This window comes from Podarcis vaucheri, assembly GCF_965113315.1.
Source record: "Podarcis vaucheri genome assembly, chromosome: 5".
Lineage (NCBI taxonomy): Eukaryota > Metazoa > Chordata > Lepidosauria > Squamata > Lacertidae > Podarcis > Podarcis vaucheri.
The window spans coordinates 88,566,696-88,589,566 of NC_138763.1; the positions used below are offsets into that span (position 1 = coordinate 88,566,696).

The window sequence follows — 22,871 nt, forward strand, 5'->3', positions numbered from 1 at the left end:
CTCTGTCCCTCTCACATCTCTGCCTCCCAAAGGCTTGCACAGCTGTTTGTTGCAGCAACCCTGGCTACAAGCTCTCCAGGCAAATGGTGCCTCTGGGGCTGGCCAGGGGGTGCTTCCCAGGCCCCTGTGGGGCAATGTGAGGAGGCACCTCTCTTTGGGGCAGGGAGGAACAGCTCAGAGACCAGAGTGGCAGTAGTGGCTGCCGGAGGATTCCCAAGGAGAGGGAAGGGGGAAGAGGAAAGGAGGCTGAGGGAACCCTCCACAAGGGAGAGTGTTTGAAAAAGGGTGAGAAGATGTCAGTTCTGCAGGCCAGGGGTGACATAACTGGGCTCCTGGGCCCCACAGGGGTGCCGCAAAAAGAATTTAGTTGGTCAAGGGAGACATGGACTCAAAAAGGCATTAGGGTTTAGGATGGGTGAAGAAAAAATCACTTCTTTTCCTATACCTGAAGGAGCGTTTCCACCCCCATCGTTCTGCCCGGACGCTGAGGTCCAGCGCCGAGGGCCTTCTGGCGGTTCCCTCATTGGGAGAAGCAAAGCTACAGGGAACCAGGCAGAGGGCCTTCTCGGTGGTGGCACCCGCCCTGTGGAACGCCCTCCCACCAGATGTCAAAGCGATAAACAACTACCTGACATTCAGAAGACATCTTAAGGCAGCCCTGTTCAGGGAAGTTTTTAATCTGTGATATTTTAGTGTATTTTTGGTTTCTATGAAAGCCGCCCAGAGTGGCTGGGGAAGCCCAGCCAGGTGGGCGGGGTACAAATAATAAATTATTATTATTATTAGTAGTAGTAGTAGTAGTAGTAGTTGCTGAGGATACACTTCTATCAATCACAGTATGGTTGTATAAATTCTACTAACAATGAAGAGCTCTTTGCTCAAAATTGAGCCATCTTACAAGGAAAAAAATACTTGAGTGGAACTCAACTATTATTAAGTTGCATCGGCTAAAATGAGAATAAAAGTTCATCGTGACTAACTTTTCACAATTATTTCAACTGGGCTCCATGACCCTGACCTCTCTCAAAGCTGTTTTGACTTCTATCCCTAACTGCAAATAAGCATATATGCATATATTCCAGATTTCAGACCTAAGCAACTTCTTGATTTTAGCTCCCAATGCATCAGGTAAGCACAACTGCTATGATCACTATAGCCACAGAGCATGTAAACTAGGCAGAGCAACAAAATGTAGCACGAATAACCAGGCACTACTTAGAAACTATAATTATTTCCCTATTATTTCCTACAGTCACAACATATCCCACTTTGTATCTTGCTAGATCCCAACACTCCCCCTCTTCCTCACTGCTTGCTGAAGGACAAGGTAAGAGTCCTGTTTTGTTTAGCCAGAAATCTAAAACAAATAATAAACAGTGTGTGTAAAAGGAAGGCAAAAAAATGTGTCTAAATTTAAGATGACCAGTCATCTTATATTGTACACTATTGTTGGCAACTACATAGCAGTGTTATGTTCCTATGCTCTAAGATAAACAAGGTTATGAGGAAAAGTTTTAAAAACAACTACCTTTTTCAAATTTAATCTAATCTGAGGGATTACAAACCTGGGCCACTTTAACAGAATTCTGAGTCGATCCACCAGCATGGTACTCTACTTTGAACTTTTTCACAAGTTCTTCAAATCTGTAAGAAATCACAGGAAGAGAAGAGAAAAAAGGAAGTTACTTTTTTTATTTTCCACACTTTAGAACTTCACACTACAAAACTATTTGAGCTAAATGAAATTCAAGTTACTAGCTGGTTGTTGTTTTTCTTACAAGGGGGGCACTTAATAAACACGCAAACACACACACGTCACCAATTCTGGCACTATTTGAGAATCCTTGCTTAAAAGAGGCACAGGCCTCTCTATCAAGCAAGATACTGAACATACGGTATATGTATTGTTTCTTACAGCCATGTTTTTCTTTCAGCAATTTTTCTGGCTGAAAATATGGAGGTAAATCCATATTCTCAAACAAATACAGTGGTACCTCGGGTTAAGTACTTAATTCGTTCCGGAGGTCCGTTCTTAACCTGAAACTGTTCTTAACCTGAAGCACCACTTTAGCTAATGGGGCCTCCTGCTGCCGCCACACGATTTCTGTTCTCATCCTCAAGCAAAGTTCTTAACCTGAAGCACTATTTCTGGGTTAGCGGAGTCTGTAACCTGAAGCGTATGCAACCCGAGGTACCACTGTATATGCAAAGTTCTGGCGCACACACAAGAATGAAAAAAGTTGTTTCTCTTCATTTTCTTTTCCAATGTAAATGAGGTATTTCTCTGAATGATCTTGTTTTAATCCAGCTTGAATCTGAACATATACCCAAACAATTAATTTCTCATATGCTGCTATATTAAGCCATACTTCAGCTGATTATGCACATTTTAAGTTCTTTTTATATTAAGTCCCACAACTTTACTGGAATTGAATCTTATGCTCGACCCATTTAACTCGTGCACAAATTTATTGCATATGTCACCCAAGCAGATGTGGCTGGAGTCAGAGCAGACACCATGGGGCCAAAATAATAAAGACATGAGGATGGAAGGAAAAGGTTTCCCACCCGAATATGTATTTATGGTGCCAAACTTTATTGTTTAATAGCTATTTTACCTTTCAGTACAACATTAAGAATTATGGGTGAAACCAATGCTCCTGATCTTCTTAAGGAATGGTGTTTAATCAGGTGGAGGCAGCCCCTACAGCAAACCCACGCACCATGCTGTTCTGGATAGTCCCCTAAACCTATGGTTCAGGGGCACATGGGAAAGGCAGGGGGAACTGGAGGAACAAACCAACTTTCAAATCTTAGTTTATTATGTTGGCATATTTCCACCACCCGTAGTTAAGGTTAGCCACAACGTGGGATTTATTATATTGAAAATCACAGCAAGCAATTCTTCAGTGAAGTAAGTAAACACTAGGATTTAGGTGCAATGTTAAACTGCAGTTAAGCTGAAGCTGATTTTTCATAGCCTCCTCCTGACTGTGGTGGAGGGAGGACGGCTGCATACACATGACACTGGGCCACTGTGTGGCTTTTCCATGGTGCACATTGCGACTAAGCTGCATTCACAGTTATGGATATATCAGAGCAGTCATAATGATCACAGGCTGCACTGGGGGGGGGGGGAATAAATGTTTCTGTTGATTAGAGCTGTACTAGAAGAGAACGCATATGCAATAATTGATTTCTCAGAATGTTTTTATAGTACAACGAATTCAATTTATCTGGCTGATGAAAAGATTGAGAAGCTTATTGGGTGGCAGCTTTTGGTAATAGAAATACAGTACCGATTAGAGCTTCCATTGTGATACAGACTGAATTCCCAAAGAAAAATAATTTTCTGAGCTCTCAAGGGTCTTTAGAAACTACAAGCAGACGTATAGCTATTCCCAGTTCTGTGTTATTACAATAATATCTACAAAAATGTTTCCCACCTTTCTACTGCAATCGCACCGAAAGTGGCTCATAATTCAGAAATGAAACAAAATTACAAACGAAGCAAACAGCAAATGATTAAAATAGCAGTAGTTTAACATAGCATAAATGAGATATTAAAACGGGAAGAGCAGAGTCTTCATAGCTCAACAAAAAGCAGGCAGTGATGTATCAGATGTATCTCCCTAAGGCGGCTGTTGCACAATCCAGATGTTTTATCTGAGAAAGTCCTGTGTCTCATGCATGTTTGCAGCACTTCAGCTGGAAATAGGACTTGGAAGATAGTCTCCAAAGAAGTATAGTGTTCTTTGGCAGGCAGTGGTTCCAGATATAAGAGAGGACTTTGAAAGTTTCACTCTCTCTAAATACAGTATGTTTACATACTGAGGAGCACTACTAGATCCAGAATGTCTCCTGGATGTTTTGGTGACAGCCAGGAGTGTCTTTAACCATATTCACCTGGTAAATCAAGCTGTGCTCAACCTAGACAAATCAGACCAGACTTCAGCCATTTAGGCTCTAATCACCGCCAAATTGAATTAATGCAAATTGCTCTAAATCTACCCATAAAGATAATTCAGAAACTTCCGGTGGCCGAGGATAAAGCTGCCAAAGTTCTGGCTGGGCTTAGGAGATCAGAACACACTATTCTGAACCTTTACCTAACTTTGCTGATTTATCAGTTTGTTTCTGGGCTCAATTTAAGGGGCCCATGTCATCAGCTTTCTCCAACCAACTGTAACTCCATCTTGTCTTAAGCTGCAGGCTGTTCACTCCAACCAATCCAAAACTGCCCCCAAACACCAGATCAGAATTTCTTCTACACCCTAAAAGTAGACCACGGAAAAGTAGCCGAGTGCCAAATGTAAACTGATGACATCAAAGTTAAAATCTCTGGGTGAATTTCCCCAATTGCTACATGTAAATGTTAAACAGCATTGGAGACAAGTACAGTGGTACCTCGGGTTAAGTACTTTAATTCGTTCCAGAGGTCCGTTCTTAACCTGAAACTGTTCTTAACCTGAAGCACCACGTTAGCTAATGTGGCCTCCTGCTGCCACCGCGCCGCCGGAGCCTGATTTCTGTTCTTATCCTGAAGCAAAGTTCTTAATCTGAAGCACTATTTCTGGGTTAGCGGAGTATGCAACCTGAAGCGTATGTAACCCGAAGTACAACTGTACTATTCCACAAGAAAGGCAGAAATCCTCCTGCATCTTCTAGTGATGTGAAACCCTTATTGTCCTACTTAGGATCCACTTGTGGAATGGCTAAATAAGGTACAGTGGTACCTCGGGTTACAAACACCTCGGGTTACAAACACTTCGGGTTACAGACTCCACTAACCTGGAAATAGTACCTCAGGTTAAGAACTTTGCCCCAGGATGAGTACAGACATCGTCAGCGGCAGCTGTGGGAGGCCCCATTAGCTAAAGTGGTACCTCAGGTTAAGAATGGTTTCAGGTTAAGAACGGACCTCCGGAATGAATTAAGTTCGTAACCAGAGGTACCACTGTATTCTCTAAATCACACAGAAAATAAAGGTAGCAATGTTCGCCCTTAAGAAAAATTCCGAAATCTGTATTATGGCAATATGTGTATGACTTAGAGAACACTGCTATTTACTTGTTCAACAGTAAGAGTCTAATCTGGAGGACAAGGATTCTATACCACTTGAAAACTTCAGTTTCTGGGGGAACATTCCCTCCAACTGCATTCTATTGACTTTTTGTCTGGCACAACTCCTAAAATTAATCTCCACCATTGCTAACATAAAGACTGCCTAGTTCCTTTTGATTCCTGTTTTTTTTCCTGCTAAGGCACCAGTGCATTTTAACTAAAAGGTGGAGACAGATCTGTGTAACAGGTTAGCCTAATAAAAGTATTTTAAAAAGGTAAAGGACCCCTGACAGTTAAGTCCAGTCACGAATGACTCTGGGGTTGCAGTGCTCATCTCGTTTTAAAGGCCAAGGGAGCTGTCTGCTCCACAGACAGTTTTTCTGGAACATGTGGCCAGCATGACTAAGCCGCTTCTGGCACAATAGAACACCGAAACCAGAGCAGCACAACGTCATTTACCTTCCCACCAGAGCAGTACCTATTTATCTACTTGCACTTTTTGGGGTGCTTTCAAACTGCTAGGTTGGCAGGAGCAGGGACTGAGCAACGGGAGCTCACCCTGTTGCGGGGATTTGAACCGCCAACCTCCTGATCAGCGAGCCCAAGAGGCTCAGTGGTTTAGACCACAGCACCACCCACGTTGTATTGCCCTAACACAATTTTTGGATTTTTTTTCTTATGGGCCAAAATAGCTGTTTTTACTTCTTTTGTGACTGAGAAAAATAAATAATTTAAAGATGATTGTTGTTATTATCTAGGAAGTCATGTAACACTGACAAATTTATGTGCATGCTTCTATTTGCAACGTTTATCTATTATTTTTAACATGTCATAATCTCTAAAATAAATTTTATTCAGTGTTCAACAGCATTTCAGAGCTTCATACATGGGAATTCTCAAAGATGAAGAGCAAAGCAGGGAGAGACTTTCAGGTAAAAGCAAAAATAAAATGCAGCTTTTTTCATTTTAGGGCTTTTCACAAAACACATGGTTAAAGGTGGCTGACTTTACTGAAAAGAAAAAAGTCTTTAAATCACAATCCTTAAGAGCTAATGTTTTAACCTTACTTTTGTATCGATGTTACTTTTTCCATCTTGTTCCAATAATGTTTAAATGCAACCATATGTGGAAAATGTTCTTTTGGCGTCCATCAAACTGACATTTAAGTGCATTTTTTCAACCTCTAATGTTTGTGGTAAAGTATTTCAAAGCTATGAACCTTCGAAAATGCACAGGCAAATTGTCTCTTTCATATATTAACATTTGGTCTTCATAACATGGAACCTGTTTGGAATTACTGACTTCTGATTTAGTTGCTATTTGTTTGGATGAGGTGGTTTTGGAAAATATAGTACTTGTTTGAGGTAATGCTAGTTTGCAGTAATAAATACTTCCAAGAGGAGTTGCAGTTTTCAGAAGCGTTCTACAGAAAAGTATAATCAGCTGTTTTAACCAGCAGTATATGCAGAGTCCTAAATGCAATCACCTTCTTAATGCAGTTAGTTGCAAAACCATGGTAATTTTCTCTTTTAGTAAAAGGGTTTTCTTTCATTCCTAGTCATTTCACCAAGAAATTAAGAAACTGAGTGCAATCCTATACAAGTCCTCTCAGAAGTTCCATAGGGCTTTTATTTGCAGGAAAGTATGTACGGGATTGCAGACTTAGGGTGACAACAGATATAGGGAAGAGACTTTTAGTAGATGTTTACCTATTAACAGCCATTCTTCCTTGCCTTTCTTCTTCTTTTTTATGTTGTCACTTTTCTCTGTGAATGGCTAACTGGGTTGCAAGTGTCTTACCCGAAGCCAAATGTTTCTAACATGAATAGTCTTATCATTTAGAGCAAAAGATGATAATAGCAATGTGTATACTAGGTATGTTCAAATAAATGTGATCTTACTTTACTCCGGCGTTCCTCTTTCTCAATAACATTTCAGCAAATACATGGTCCCAAAGGAGGATAAAGACTGAAGTGTTCAGTGTAACTTTCCCCAACTTTGGGGGGGTTGTGGTTTTGTTTTTTTAAATTTCCACAAAATTAACTTCCACAAAAGGCTGCAATTCTGAGTGGAAAACGGGTGCATCTGTTGGGGGTACTTAATCTTTCACTCTTCAGCTGTTTTACCCTCATTCCAAATGTCCTATTATCGGCCTTCTGATATTGGGATGTATAAAAAGGAAAGGCAGGAGGAGTTTTGAATCAGCATGGCCACAAAACACATTGAAAGGCTTAAGCCTTTTTTAGCTGGAGGGCTGTACAGTGGTGCCTCGCAAGACGAAAAGAATCCGTTCTGTGATTCTCTTCGTCTAGCGGTTTTTTCGTCTTGCGAAGCAAGCCCATTGGCGGATTAGCGCTATTAGCGGCTTTTAGCGGCTTATCTGCTGATCAGCTGATAAGCGGCTTAGAAAAGGGGGGGAGGGAAAAAAACCAGCAGGAACTCGCAAGACATTGTTATCTTGCGAAGCAAGCCCATAGGAAATTCGTTTTGCGAAGCACCTCCAAAACGGAAAACTCTTTCGTCTAGCGAGTTTTCCGTCTTGCGAGGCATTCGTCTTGCGGGGCACCACTGTATTTGCTGTTGGCCAAACCTCTCCCAAGTGCTATCTGTGGCAAGTGTGGACAATGCAAAAGTGAATGTTGCAAAAGCAGGTGTTGCCCCACCCCCATTCTCTTTCGCACCCAGCACACAAATACTATCCTCACTTAACAGAATTTTCCTCCCCACCAAACTCTCTCTGCTCTAGGAAGGAGCGATGGAGAGGAAAATTATCCACTCTCCATGTGAGAAAGAAACAAGGGGAAACCATGGAGAAAAAGCCAAACCATGTAGCAGAACCAACTCTTGACCTCGCTCCTCCTTTTCCTCTCCTCTCCATGTGTCAGTTGCCTGTTGGAAAGGAACGCCACTGAGAGCAGTGATGGCTACTGGATCTGGCAGCACCAAACTACCCGCCAGCCTTGACAGCGTATCAGAGCACTCCAGAAACAGGAAAATACTCTCTGAACTGTTCTGGTGTTTCACCAGGAAACATTGGAGCAAGGTGGAGCGGGCCTTCCTGTTTTCAGAGTGTTCTAATCTGTTCTCAGTGGCAGCTGGGGTTTCAATAAATTTGGCCAAGGAGATGGAACGGGCTTTTGAAAAGGGCTTGGGCCAGGCAAATCAGGTTCATGGACCCCTCAGTCACTCCTAACCTAGACTATTTTACAACGCAATACCACCTTAACATTTATGCAGTTCAAAGAACCTTTTAAAGAACCTTGTTTCAAAACCTGAATATTTCATTCAGGTGATTCAGTGTTCTCAGAGTGTTACAAGCTCACATTTCTTTACACAGGCCTGCTTTTGAAGACTCTGAGTTCAGTATACAACACAGCCTCCTGAGGAATGTGAACCTATTACACAAATGCCTCAAAGTCTTAATTGTCTTTTGAGAGTTTGTGTTACAGTTTATTCTTTGTGCAGAACTAAATTTGCTGCTTTGAACACATCCTGCTCCAATTGGCCCAACTGTGAATCAGAGCCCAATTTGGATTTCATGGGGGAGCCAGCAAGGCAAGACTTGAAGGTTCACAGTGCATTTGTCTGTGCCTGTGAAGCTGACAATCCCTCCTGCATTTGCAAATACAGTAACATCTGCATCAGCTAACAAATCCACTGCTGCTACAAAATTTAGAATTCAAAATCCGTCTCTCCAAGTCCTGTCAGTTTAGATGAAAGTGTTGGGTGCTATATAATGACATTGGGGGCTCTTGCAATCCAATACAATTGAGCACATTTGATTCGACGCAGAGTGAAAAATTTAGAACATCATTCAACTTTTAAGCTAGAAATGCAAATTGCCTTTCAGTTAAAGTGTTTGTTATTTCAGGTCTGCTACCAGAGCTGTATGGCAAGGAAAGCTGAATTGCAGGGGGCAGGGGAATAAACACCCAGAAAATGTAGAATTATTAACCATAATCCAAATTATGTAATGCATCAGGTGAAACTTAATTTCCCATTTCCTCTCCGGAAGAGTAGATGCTGACTGACACTGCAGTTTCATCTACTTACTCAGTCCAATCACTGTGGAAATGTGTTTCAGTAACAAAAACACTTAATATTAGACTCAAAGAACAGAATTAGCAGGAGCCAAGTTTGAGCTCTTTTCATATCAAGGACAGGTTCACTTACATTGCTGCTTATTTTAAGATGATGTATGATCAGATTCCATATGCCTCATCCCCTTCCTATTATCAGCAGTTGCCCCTGCTCCTATTTTGTCTTTGGAGATGCCTTCTAAACATTTTAGCTGGGATCTAGGGAATGTGAGCAGAACACAGCTTGCACAAGGGGGCTTCCTCCTTCTCCCCTCCCCACTGCAACTTTCCAGTACTGAGGGTTTAGGGTCCTTCTGGAATGGCATAAGAAGAAATTAGGCAAAGGCAAGCCAATACAGATTGTACATCCTATGGACCATTTCCCCTGGGAAGCGTGTACCTTCCCTGGGAGGTGCTGGGCTGCCCAAACCCTGCCCCTTGGATTTGCTGATGTGGTCCAAAGGAAAGCAGAACAATATGTTTGGCCCCAGCTTGACTGAAGTAGTTGCCAGAAGAAAGCATACAAGACGCCATCTTAGGGACTCCACTCCAGACTTGTGTGGGGTTTATTCCTTAGCCTTTTCTTCTCTCAAATATATCCCACAAAGCAACAGAAGCTTAGGATCAGAGTTTTCCCTCTCCTAGATGAGCCCCCTTCCCAGGTTGCTGAGCCCCATCTGCTCCTCACTTCCCTCTACAGCACATGCAGAAACCACCTTCTTGACCATTACAACTACAGTGGTACCTCCGGTTGCGGACGGGATCCATTCCAGAGCTCTGGTCGGATCCCGAGGTTTTCGCAACCGGAGATGCTTGTTCTGCACATGCACATGGAGTGGTAGAGCACTTCTGCGCATGCGGCAAAACCTGGAAAAATACTTCGGGGTTTGCCACGTGTGTATCCCAGAGGATACGTAACGAGAGGCGCACATAACTATTGGTCTCATCCGCTCAATCTGCCAGAGCCTGTCTTCACATAGAATCATAGAATCATAGAGTTGGAAGAGACCACAAGGGCCATCGAGTCCAACCCCCTGCCAAGCAGGAAACACCATCAGAGCACTCCTGACATATGGTTGTCAAGCCTCTGCTTAAAGACCTCCAAAGTAGGAGACTCCACCACACTCCTTGGCGCAAATTCCACTGCTGAACAGCTCTTACTGTCAGGAAGTTCTTCCTAATGTTTAGGTGGAATCTTCTTTCTTGTAGTTTGGATCCATTGCTCCGTGTCCACTTCTCTGGAGCAACAGAAAACAACCTTTCTCCCTCCTCTATGTGACATCCTTTTATATATTTGAACATGGCTATCATATCACCCCTTAACCTCCTCTTCTCCAGGCTAAACATGCCCAGCATGCAGGGGAAGTCCCTGGCTCTCTAAGGGTTTGAGACCCTCACTTGGTTTAGTCGAAGCCATTCCTAGGGTGTGTTAGCTGTTGAATGCTGACAGCTTCTAGGAGCCACAGCTGAGAGCTGTGGGGACCAAAGGCGGACAAACAACCCCAGGAGGAGTATAAAGTGTCCCCCACCAGAGGTGCTCCCCATTCCCTAACACTCCATACACAAGGTATTATCAATTATTATTGTTTTATTATGATTACTATTGATGAATTGAACACCACTTTTCAGTCCTCTAGCTCCTGCCCCAATATAAGTAATTAGACCATGGGACAGAGGACAGGGAGGCGGCAGCAGCACGGGGCATTTTGTGAGCATCCTCAGAGCTCTTTGCAAGCGTTCAAAAAGAAAACTTGCAAAAGACTTGACCCCTTTTGGGACAAGAAGCAAGGTGCTCACACATCTCCAGAAGGCACACAACCAAGCAGGATTAAGTAAAATTCATTCATAAAAAGATTGAATATCAAATTTGTCACTAGTCTGTGATAAATATAAAGAAAAGATTATCCCCCACCCCTTCATCTCCATTAACACTAGTAATTGATGATCCAAAGCATCAGATAAATGCATAAATGTGTACGCCGCATTTTGTCTTTAACTGATATTAATACCATTCAATCATATTCTAGATGAAAACAAATTAAAGATGTAAATCCTTCGTGGTTGAAGTAGTTTCAGGTCGGTTCCTACTTAGATAAGAGGAAATACTTAACAACAAACAACAACAACTTAACAAGCCTGGAACAAGAGCAAGTGAAGAATTTACTCTGATATTAATTTCGTTTATAAACACTTATTTTTTGGGACTGAAATTAGCCTTGTAACAGGCACATGCTTATCTTATACAATTTCAAGTTAAATTTGGATTGTGGCTAAACCAAACAATTTTTTTACTAATTTAGATCCTTCACTATGAAGCTGAAGTAATTATCTAAAGCCTGCCAAATCAAAACATGCAAACATACAAATGCAAGCTGCTTCTCCATTTCATTAACATGTCAGCAAAGTGACTAGAGTTTGTGTACCAGTGCTGGGTGAATTATGCTGCTAAAATTTCCAATGTGTTTTGAGTTTAACTCCAGGAATATTATGATGCAGTTTCCAATGTCTAAGCTAAACCTGGTCTTTTCTTAATTTGCAAGGGCTAAACAACTCTAAATGTTGAACTGTGTCCTACTATAAGAAAAACTCATAAGGTATTAATTTCTGTCTTCATCTGAGTCAAGTTTAATTTTATGTGAAATATTAAAAATAAGTTTAGAAAAACTTGTCATATATAGCTCTATAAAATGTGCTTTCCCTTCAGTAAGATGTTCTAATTAAAATCATGTAAGAGTACATTATCAATTATAAAAGAAAATGCAAATGGTGTTCAAGATCCTATTTTATTTACAGAACAATCTTTAAAAATGTTTAAAGTCCAAAGCACAAAATGAAGTGGGTATACCACCAAGTAACATCTGATATTAAAGAGTGAGATTTCATTCAATATCAATATTCTTCCATATAAGAATCCTTAAGAAGGTACAAAAGAGTTTCCTTGGTTAAAAAACAACAAAAGAATTTTCAAACTGTATTCATACTTGATTCCGGACAAAGCACAAGGTTGCATGGAAGATTTTCTTCGAGGTTTTTTTTTTTGTATGGTGCATATGACCTTGCTATATTTTTATGAAATTGTGGTTTATATATATTTCAATAAATAAATAAATAAATCTGCATATAGATCTACAGTGCAGCCACACTTGGGATACAATGGACAATTTTGGATATCCCATTTGAAAAAGCTACCAATCTTAGAAAGGGTACAGAAACAGTGAAACTGACCAAGGGCTTGGAGCACCTTCCATATGAAACCATACAAGGTTTAGGGGGGGGGGGACACAACAGAGGAAGAACTTAATCTTATTTTATTTTTGTAGCCTAGAATCCCAGTGATGATAAAGATTAGTTCTCAATCAGAGATTTTTCAGCAAAGGAAAGGAAATTCCTTGGAAGTTTTGAATCTGTCAGATGGTGTAGCCCAGGATGGTGAAACTGAAATATCAGAGAACCATCTAAAGCAGAGATGGGAAGACCTGTGGCCCACCACAAGTTGCTGGATGTTGCTCCCATCAATACTGACCACTGACCATCCTAACTGGGCCTTATGCAAACTGAAGTCGTCCAAAATTTGGAGGGGATGTCCCCCACCCCATATAAAAACACAAATTTGAACTTGCTCGCTTCCATCAAAGAATAGTAAGCATGTTCTCTCCAATCTGCTGTATTAAAGCCCAGCTGCCAAACACACTCCAGCTTTGACTTCACTAATATCACCACCCACACTTCTGTCTAACTGGTAACAATAAAACACACACAATGGTTTGGTGCAAGACACATCAACCATGAAACCTGTAGCAATTCAAAATACAATGTTCCCAGTCTCTCAAACTCATTTATTTCTTTGCGTCAGAGCAAAATCCTCAGAGCAGCTGAAACAGACCAGTTTAAATACATAGCTTTTTTTTTACACAATAATAAATCTAGATTTATTAACTTACCTTCCATAAACTATCATTTGCCGATTTCCCCCACCCATGTTAGCTTGCTTTCATTGGTCTTTGGCATATTAGACCCTTTTAATGTAAAATGTGACCACTCCCTGACAGAGAGATGCAGTGCTCAAATACTACACGCCACCCCTGACTCATTAGATCACTTGACAAATTTAGCCATAAAAAGAAATACAATGTGGTAATTCAACTTCTCTCTGTGAATAAAAAAAGCAAAACACAACTGACATTCTCTAATCTGATTTGTGGCTTTGAAAGAAAGATAAAGGATGTCTGAAGTCAACGTCAACCTGATGTTCAGCCAAATCCTGAGGTCTCATACACGATGAAATAGCTGAAGTTCTGAAAGCTACCAGTGAATCTAAGCAGGATCATAGATTGGCTTTATTGGCTATGGTACTGAAAGCAGCCTAAGTGCTTAGATTGACTGAAAAATGCATTGAAAAATGTACAGATCAGATTTTGCTGTTTGCATCACACTTTGCAGGGATACACCCAACAGTTCCACATGCACAGTGGAACTTCCCCTTGCCTCAGAAAGTGGGGAGGGGGGGAGACGACTTCAGAGCAGATTTGGGGGGGTTGGAGGAAGAGAGGTTTTTCTTCCAACCCTGGATTCAACCCTAAAATTAAAAATTTAATACAGGAAGATTAAAGTTGTGAATGGTTTTCAGTTTGGAAATATATATTGAAGGGATTCAAATTATGTTTGGAAATGTGCAATAAAATGTATGCAGCTATGATTAACAATACATTTTACACATTTAAAGGGTAAAGGTAAAGGGACCCCTGACCATTAGGTCCAGTCACGGATGCCTCTGGGGTTGCGGCGCTCATCTCGCTTTATTGGGCCGAGGGAGCTGGAGTACAACTTCCAGGTCATGTGGCCAGCATGACTAAGCCACTTCTGGCAAACCAGAGCAGCGCACGGAAACACCGTTTATCTTCCCGCCAGAGTGGTACCTATTTATCTACTTGCACTTTGACGTGCTTTCGAACTGCTAGGTTGGCAGGAGCAGGGACCGAGCAACGGGAGCTCACCCTGTCGCGGGGATTCAAACTGCTGATCTTCCGATCAGCAAGTCCTAGGACCTGTGGTTTAACACTTACACACCCACAAACACACAGTGTGGAAGATCCTTTGATGGAAAAGGGAACAAGGTGATTTTTGCCAATTCCCTGTTCCTCCTGTGCCACCTTCCTGATATAATTACACATTTGCTGACATTTGACCCATACTCCACCCTCTACACAAAAGCAGGGAAGCGGTTGTACTCATGCAGACTCCTCTTGAAAGTAAGAGCCCTGGTAGTTTACATGAGTAATATGTTATGGAAGTGACAAACACTGATTCCGAAATGTTAAATATTGGAGGCAAATCAGCTCAAGTGGACTAATGGGAAAAGCTACTTCAAAGTGCAGGAGTAGCAGCAGCAACAGGCAGATCCTTAAAACGCAAAGTTCTGGCCTTCAAATACTTTGTCTATTACTCTCTATTTTATTCTCATATCATTACACTCAAGAATATAAACTTAAAAGGCTCACAGTCACCCAGTATAGGTTCCCCAATCTTGAAGCCACTTGTTCCTCTTTCCAGAGAAGCAATCAACAATTTTATTGACTGTTGTTTTATCTGCTATATTTCTTCCATTCTCTCCGGAAAGATAAAGCACTTTTTCTCTCAAAGAAATAATTCATCACTGCAGTGTACTGCTCTCTTTTAAAAGCAATTTGTTTTCCCTTGCACATATTAATTACAGAAATACCGTTTCAAGTAAATCTGAAAGAGAATGACAGGGGGAAAAATAGCTCTGGTAAGATCACAGGAATGATGTATCAGTCATCATTTTTGGCAACAGGGGAGGCAATCAATACAAAATGGTGATAATGTAAGATCCTTATCACAAAATGAGGTTTTTTTCAACATTTAGTAGGTAATAAACACAGGTGCTGTAAACCTGTCCACACTTACCTGGAACAGAGGGACTTATTTCTAAGAAAACATGCATATATGACAATAAGGTAAAGGTAAAGGGACCCCTGACCATTAGGTCCAGTCGTGACCAACTCTGGGGTTGCGGCGCTCATCTCGCTTTATTGGCCAAGGGAGCCAATATAGCTTCTGGGTCATGTGGCCAGCATGACTAAGCCGCTTCTGGCGAACCAGAGCAGCACACAGAAACGCCGTTTACCTTCCCGCTGGAGCGGTACCTATTTATCTACTTGCACTTTGACATGCTTTCGAACTGCTAGGTTGGCAGGAGCTGGGACCAAGCAATGGGAGCTCACCCCATCGCGGGGATCGAACCGCCAACCTACTGATCGGCAAGTCCTAGGCTCTGTGGTTTAACCCACAGCGCCACCCGCATCCCATATATGACAATACATTATACCAAATTAGTTAGACAGAGAACGGTGGTAATGAAGGAAACTTTCCAAACCCCACTTTACTTCCCTCCCCCAGTTCTTTTATTTCGATTACCATACATCCTGGCCAGAAACACAGGGTAAAGTTTAGAGCAATGGAAAAGGGGGAAAGCGCCACCCGCAACATTAAGTTGATGGACCATATTATTATCAATCTTTTAAATAGCATTTCTAGCACACTTTTAGTATTGAGCCTTCTTTGTACAGTGGTACCTCGGGTTAAGAACTTAATTCGTTCTGGAGGTCCGTTCTTAACCTGAAACTGCTCTTAACCTAAAGCACCACTTTAGCTAATGGGGCCTCCTGCTGCCGCTGCACGATTTCTGTTCTCATCCTGAGGTAAAGTTCTTAACCCAAGGTACTATTTCTGGGTTAGTGGAGTCTGTAACCTGAAGCGTCTGTAACCCGAGGTACCACTGTACTCACAAAAATGGGAGGCTGACAACCCATACGCACAACCCGACAGCAGCAGTGGCAAAGGAATAGCACTGGGTGGCAATTGGGGGGGAGGGTTATCATGGAACAGTTTTTATACAAATTATGCGCACAGTCCAGGTTATCAACTTGTTCAAATGCTCCCTTTGTGAAACCAAAGTCTAGTAACCAATGTCTCTTCTAGCCTGAATACCGTTAAATGCTCTACCAACTCTGAACATAAGACAACACACTTTTAAAGCATTCTACCAAAAGACAGAATAGGGAGGTGAGTTCAGACCCCTGACTCCCAAGGCAATACATATTTAGACTTAAAAGTTCCTTTCTTGAAAGAAAAGTAGACTTTCTCCAATTGTGCATCACAAAAACATGGAAGCCAAACTCTGCTTCTCCCTTAAAGGCTAGAAAAAGATACATAGAAAACTATTCAGGAAAACACACACTTTGCAGCACAAAATGTGTCAGCCTGCTTTTAAGAAGAAAGCACAACTTCCTATAGCACTTTTGATTATATTTCCTCTTCTTTTTTCCACTATTGAGGCACAACAATGAATTATGACTGCAAAGATGCCGCATAGGTCACCTTACTGAACAGAAACTGCCTCTCAGTTATTCATCTGTTTCTTTCTACAATTTATGAGGTTCAGTAAATGGGAGGTCTTGACTATGGGACTTTAAATACTGCAGAAAATAAGCTTGATGCAGACGAATGCCCCACCTCAAGGTTATTATAAAAATGATGGCTCTCGCAGCAGCAAATGCCAACATAAAGAACTGAGAGATCATTAGAAACAGCAGTGAGTATCCTGATTTCATTGAAGCAAAGTGAGATTTCATTCAAATACAAAATGTTAGTAAACATAAAACTATATATAGCAAAGAACTTTATATTTATCATCAAACGGTATCATGCTGTCCAGGACATATCACAACAGTAGAAACAATAAAATTAAAACAATGCTAAAAAGTGGAGAGCAGATATAAAACGTCTTTTTCTTTTTTTACACTATTTTAAGAAAATCAGTAAACCCTCATTGCCTTTGTATTTTTATGGGATTTTTTAAACTTGTTTTTTATGAATACGATTGGGTTTTTTATTATGTGCTTCAGTAAGTCTCCTTGAGTACCTGGGAGGTAGAAAGGCATAGTATAAATACAAGAAGCCAAATACAGCCAAAGCCACACTTTGAAAAGCGTCCCTGCAGTTTTGTGAGCCGCCATTGCTTCATAAGGTCCATGCATTTTGGCTCACTATCCAACCCAATGGCTAGGTTCAGACACATGGCCAGGTAAGCCAGCCTCCTCTCAAGTTCACGTCTTCCAACCTCTCCGTCTTGCTGGACGGTAGAAGAAGAAGAAGAAGAAGAAGAAGAGTAGTTTGGATTTGATATCCCGCTTTATCACTCCCCTTCAGGAGTCTCAAAGCGGCTAACATTCTCCTTTCCCTTCCTCCCCCACAACAAACACTCTGTGAGGTGAGTGGGGCTGAGAGACTTCAGAGAAGAGTGACTAGCCCAAGGTCACCCAGCAGCTGCATGTGGAGGAGCGGAGACGCGAACCCGGTTCCCCTGATTACAAATCTACTGCTCTTAACCACTACACCACACTGGTAGGAAAAGTTCTCAAGCTTTAACTTTACGGCAGCTTGTCACATCATCCCAAGTGGGAACTTTTGCTAGAGCTGCAACATTTAGTTGGAGATGTCAAAATAAACTTGCAAAATGTAACTATTGAAGGATGTGCGTCATTAGGACACCATCGTGCCCTGAAGGAATAAGGTTTTAGCTATGATGCCCAGAAAGATAGCATGGCTATTAATAACATATGTTTTTCCACAGTATGGAGTGGCTCAAGATCCATAGTGTCAGGGCCTGTTACCTTCAAGTACTGACTCCCCCATACTTAGGAAGAATATCTGGGGAACTTATTTCAAGCAATGAAATCCACATACCTTAAAGACAGATATACAAATATTTTGCTGCAGAAGCAAAAAAGCGGTTTTGGATGGCACCAAACTGAAAATATAGAACTCATTACTTACTATTTCCCCCATTAGATGTGGAACCAAAGGGGCAAAAATGTTATATTTGCTGGTTCTATTCACGGAGGTTCAATTTTGTGATCATGACTAAATGTTGACAGATGCATCATCCATGAATTTGACTGATCCTCTTAAAAACTGTCTAAGCTGGTGGTCATTGCCACATCTTGTAGCAGTGGATGATGGAACTTAATTATGTGTCATGGGGGGATTTGAAAGGCTTGGATCCATACTCATCTACAGAAAGGTGCCAAACACATATGAGAAATGCATCCCAGCATTCTACGCATGGAACCAAATTCGGATTACACAATTAGTCATTATCTGAGTGATGTTACATATCAATACCAGACAAACTCCCCACAATACTTTTGAAGCCAATGAGTCAAGTGGGCCTTGCTCTTGCAAGATCTCACGACAGCCTCCCAGAGCAAGGCCTCCCCAATGTGTGTGTTTAATTTGTGTGATTTCAGCTGGCTATCTACCCAGTGCATAAGGCTGCCATCACACAAGTTAAACGCATGCAAGTTGTGAGTCAGCTATACAGCAGCTCCCTCATTCAGTTCACACTGCTGTCCCCCATTCCCTCCCACGCTCCTAAATCTATTACTACACATTTCCCTTTCACATGCAAACTTCCTTTTACAAGTGAACAGCACTGCTATGCTGCGCCTTGGGATGTATTAGTAGGATTTACTTTGCCATCAAGCCTCTGTTGGGCTTTGATACCCTCACACCAGTGATGCAACTGTACAAAAAATGTTGAGACACTTCAAAAAATGGTTCGATAATCTTTGAGTTGGAAGAGTAGCAGCAAAAATCAAATAGACTGTTTACTTTGACATACAATTCCCTTCCCATTTCATTTGAATTCCTCATAGTAGGTGTTGTCAATATATTCCCCCCACCAACAACAAAAAAAAAAAACACCTCAGCAACGAGAACGTTGGTAGCCAGTCACTGGAAAGGAAATTATATCCCAACAAAAGGGGAATGGTTAAGTAAACTATGTGGGTACCTGGAACTAGCAAAACTGGCAGATTTAATAAGGCATAAATCAAAAATTGTAATTCAGAAACAATGGGAATGCTTAAATGAATATTTATACAAGCAGGGCTCAAATATGAAAGTTTGGTTGTGCCTAGACTAACCTTGTGAGGAATATAGAGAACATAAAGATTTGACTGATTATTAAATAATCTAAGGAAGGGAAATGATTGAAGAACAGATGTAAAGGCGAGTAAGATAACTAAGAGACATGCGATGAATGCGGTGGAAGTCTTTTATAATATTTTAACTAAGATTTATATATTGTAATGTTTGAAGCATGAATTTGGTAATATTATTGCTTATGAATCTTAAAAGCATCTTAAAAAGCAGAGACATTACCTTGCCAACAAAGGTCCATATAGTTAAAGCTATGGTTTTTCCAGTAGTGATGTATGGAAGTGAGAGCTGGACCATAAAGAAGGCTGATCGCCAAAGAATTGATGCTTTTGAATTATGGTGCTGGAGGAGACTCTTGAGAGTCCCATGGACTGCAAGAAGATCAAACCTATCCATTCTGAAGGTAATCAGCCCTGAGTGCTCACTGGAAGGACAGATCCTGAAGCTGAGGCTCCAATACTTTGGCCACCTCATGAGAAGAGAAGACTCCGTGGAAAAGACCCTGCTGTTGGGAAAGATGGAGGGCACAAGTAAAAGGGGACGACAGAGGACGAGATGGTTGGACAGTGTTCTCGAAGCTACCAGCATGAGTTTGACCAAACTGCAGGAGGCAGTGGAAGACAGGAGTGCCTGGCGTGCTCTGGTCCATGGGGTCACGAAGAGTCGGACACGACTAAACGACTAAACAACAACAATTGGTTATGAAAGAATTTTCTTTTTTAGTTTGCATTTTGGAAAACATGTATATAAATGTGTTTACGGTGTTATGTATTTTTTTTTTGTTTCTTTTGTTTCTTTTTTTTGTAGAATTCAATAAAAATTATTTTTTAAAAAGAACAAAAAAAACCCCACCTCTCTGAAAGCTTTAATGGATAACCACTGATTGAGCAGGATACTTTTAGGCTGGATCTAGGCACATTAAAGAAGCATTTCTGCTTAAAGTATTGTAAAGTTAAACAGGGAAAACAGGTAGAGAAATACGGGACTCCTTGCCACCATCTGGTGGCACAATGTTATACTGCACATACAATGCATGTAAATAACTTTTTATTGGGTTTTTTAGTACTGTTTTTAGTCAGTTTGCCAATATGTTGGCAAATAATTTATAATCATTATTTAATAGTGAGTACCCATTTTTATGATCCTGTACCCCCACTATCAGCTCACTAGCTACCCCAGCATGGTTCCACACATTTAATGAGATAGTTGTCATTCATTTTTTTCAAACCCTTTAATCCAAACATGCATTTGGGGGTACACTTCTTAACTTTTGGCCATGTAATTGTATGATGGCTGTGCTGCTGTTGTGACCTACCTTAGGTCAGCCTGAAACCCAGTAGTGGGACCCACCTGTTGGAAGACCACTACAATGAACTATGTCAGCTTGTCTGTGAAGAACAGTAACTTTTATGAGCTGCTGCTTACTGTTGCTAGTTCAGTTTTTAAGAGAGTGAATCTGTTTACAGTCCTAAATTTAATGATGCATTAGGACATGGAACAAGAACCATTGTTTTGAGCATATTGTTTCAATTGCTTCTGATCACAGTTCTAATTTTCCCCAAGAATTAAGAAGTGTCACTCATACTTTTAAGATGAAGGATGAAACCTATTAATAAAGCACACACTTGAATATTGTCTTATGTGGTCTTCTCAGTATTACAAGTATCTTTATTTTTCTCGTTATTTGAATGTCCCAAACCAGTTAATGTGCTAAATCTGTTATCCAAGTCTGAACCTGATTAATGATGCACTGTAGCTAAGTGGAATTAAATTAGTGTATAATTGATTAGTACGTAATTGGAACAGTGTTGTAGATTTACCAACTTTAATTAGGATAGCTTATTACAGATAATTTATGTTAGAATATAAAACAAATTAGAAACAAAGTGGTGAATCAGAAGCTTAACTTTAGCTAAGGTGAACACTCTTATAGATTTGAAACACTCTATATACTTAAGGCTTGCCAAGTTCTTCAAGACAAGTAAATCATATCCGGCTAAGCTATTTAAAATGCCAAATTGCTGATTAACCTTTTACCCTGGATTTTCTAAACCATCAGCACTGTTTATACTAAATTAGTATAAAACAGTCTCGCAGAAATAAGTGCACTTGCATAAATCCAAACCTGTTCAGTCTGAACACAAATAGCAGGTCAAGCACACTGACAATAGACATACATACTAAAGTCTTTTATAAAACCAATTTAGTTGTAATCATAAATTCATTGATAGAATAGTTTTCTTTTAAAAGCATGCAGCAAAAAAAGCAACAGCTTAGTGGTAAAAAGATACTGACAATACAAGAACTAAAACAAAACTGTTGGACATGAATTGCTATTAATTACCATGAGAAGAACAGTCACAATTATATTCATTATCTTGCATACTAATTTCACTGATAATGCCTGAGATAATATGCATATTGGCAGGTCACGTTTCTAAAAACCTTTACACAGTACAAATTGCAAAGCTTTTTCAATGTTACCCCTGCTTAAACCAATGTGGGCTATTTAGGTTAGAATAATCTCATCTATCTAATCTTCTTCACCAATAATGGAATTAGCTGTATGCTGTGCCAGTAATTTACAAAGAAAGCAAAAAGGTTATTACACAGTAGGCCAGCTGAAGCCATAATGTTTAACCAAGGTGAAAAAAATGTAACACAAAACTCAGATTCATATATTTTTTCTGAGACCTGTTCATATAATCAGTTCTCATATTACCATAAAGTCAGAAAATAAGGTGATAAGGTATCACAAAATGTATTTCAACAGAAGCAGAAGCACACAGCTTGAAAGTGGTGATGTAAGTGAATTGGACCGAAGAGTCGGCTACAAGTTCACTTGTGGAAATCAGTACTCATATGAGCAGTGTAATAGCAGAGCTTGTACAACATTACAACTCCACTTCGATGTGCAGCGAAAATCACTGCAACTTTCCACTTCAGGTGAGTTCATGGCTACATCATTGCACTGCTCACCTGAAGGGGGAAGGAATGGGTTTCTGTGCAGTCAGTCTGAAACGGGACCCAAAATCCTCATTTCTCCTCCTCCAAGGGAGCATTTCTAAAATTAACTTGAGCTCTTGAGTCAATGTATAAACAGAAAGCCAGCTGTATAAACAAGTACTCAAAGCCCTCTCCTTTATCAGTCCGTGACGGCAATGGATGGCTTTGCCAGTTCCGGTGGAGCAGGGATGGCACGTCTGGGTCTTATCTTACATCCTGACCACAAAGACGCACAGACCTTGTCAGGTCTGACAAGAGACCCGGGAACGGCGCCAGGAGCGCTCTTAGAGTTGGTGACCTCCTGCCCCAAGATAAGAGTATAGGAACAGGAACAACCTTTTATGGTCAAGAGTACCGGAACAGGAATATCTGTTTATGGTCATGGATGTCAACTTACATGTATAAGCTGACGTGGTTAGATTCCTGGGGAAGGGGGGAGAGGGTGCCTGGAGGATATATATACTGCATGAAATTTCTCATTTCTTTGGACTTGCTGTGGACTGACCACGCAAGTGCCTTCTGCTATCCGGAGAGCAGAATAAACTCTTTCTCTGAATCAACCTTGGTGTCATTTGACTTCCTTCCTCCCTCCCGGGAGCAACGCAGACCCCACCAGCCGGTAAAGTCTATTAAGGCTACACACCTAAGTAGGGAGTGCACATGACCAGTGGTGATTTGCATAAGTTAGCCAGCAGCTCA

The 22,871-nt window shown here is 40.9% G+C and overlaps 1 protein-coding gene across 3 annotated transcripts in view; it reads right to left on the reverse strand.

The window, feature by feature from the left end:
• ADK (adenosine kinase) overlaps positions 1 to 22,871 on the reverse strand; it is a 201,487-nt gene that overhangs the window by 132,241 nt on the left and 46,375 nt on the right. For all 3 annotated transcript variants that reach the window (XM_082223636.1, XM_082223637.1, XM_082223635.1), the window contains exon 4: positions 1,566 to 1,644. In XM_082223636.1, the coding sequence (XP_082079762.1) occupies positions 1,566 to 1,644 (79 nt within the window). The remainder of the gene's footprint in view (positions 1 to 1,565; positions 1,645 to 22,871) is intronic.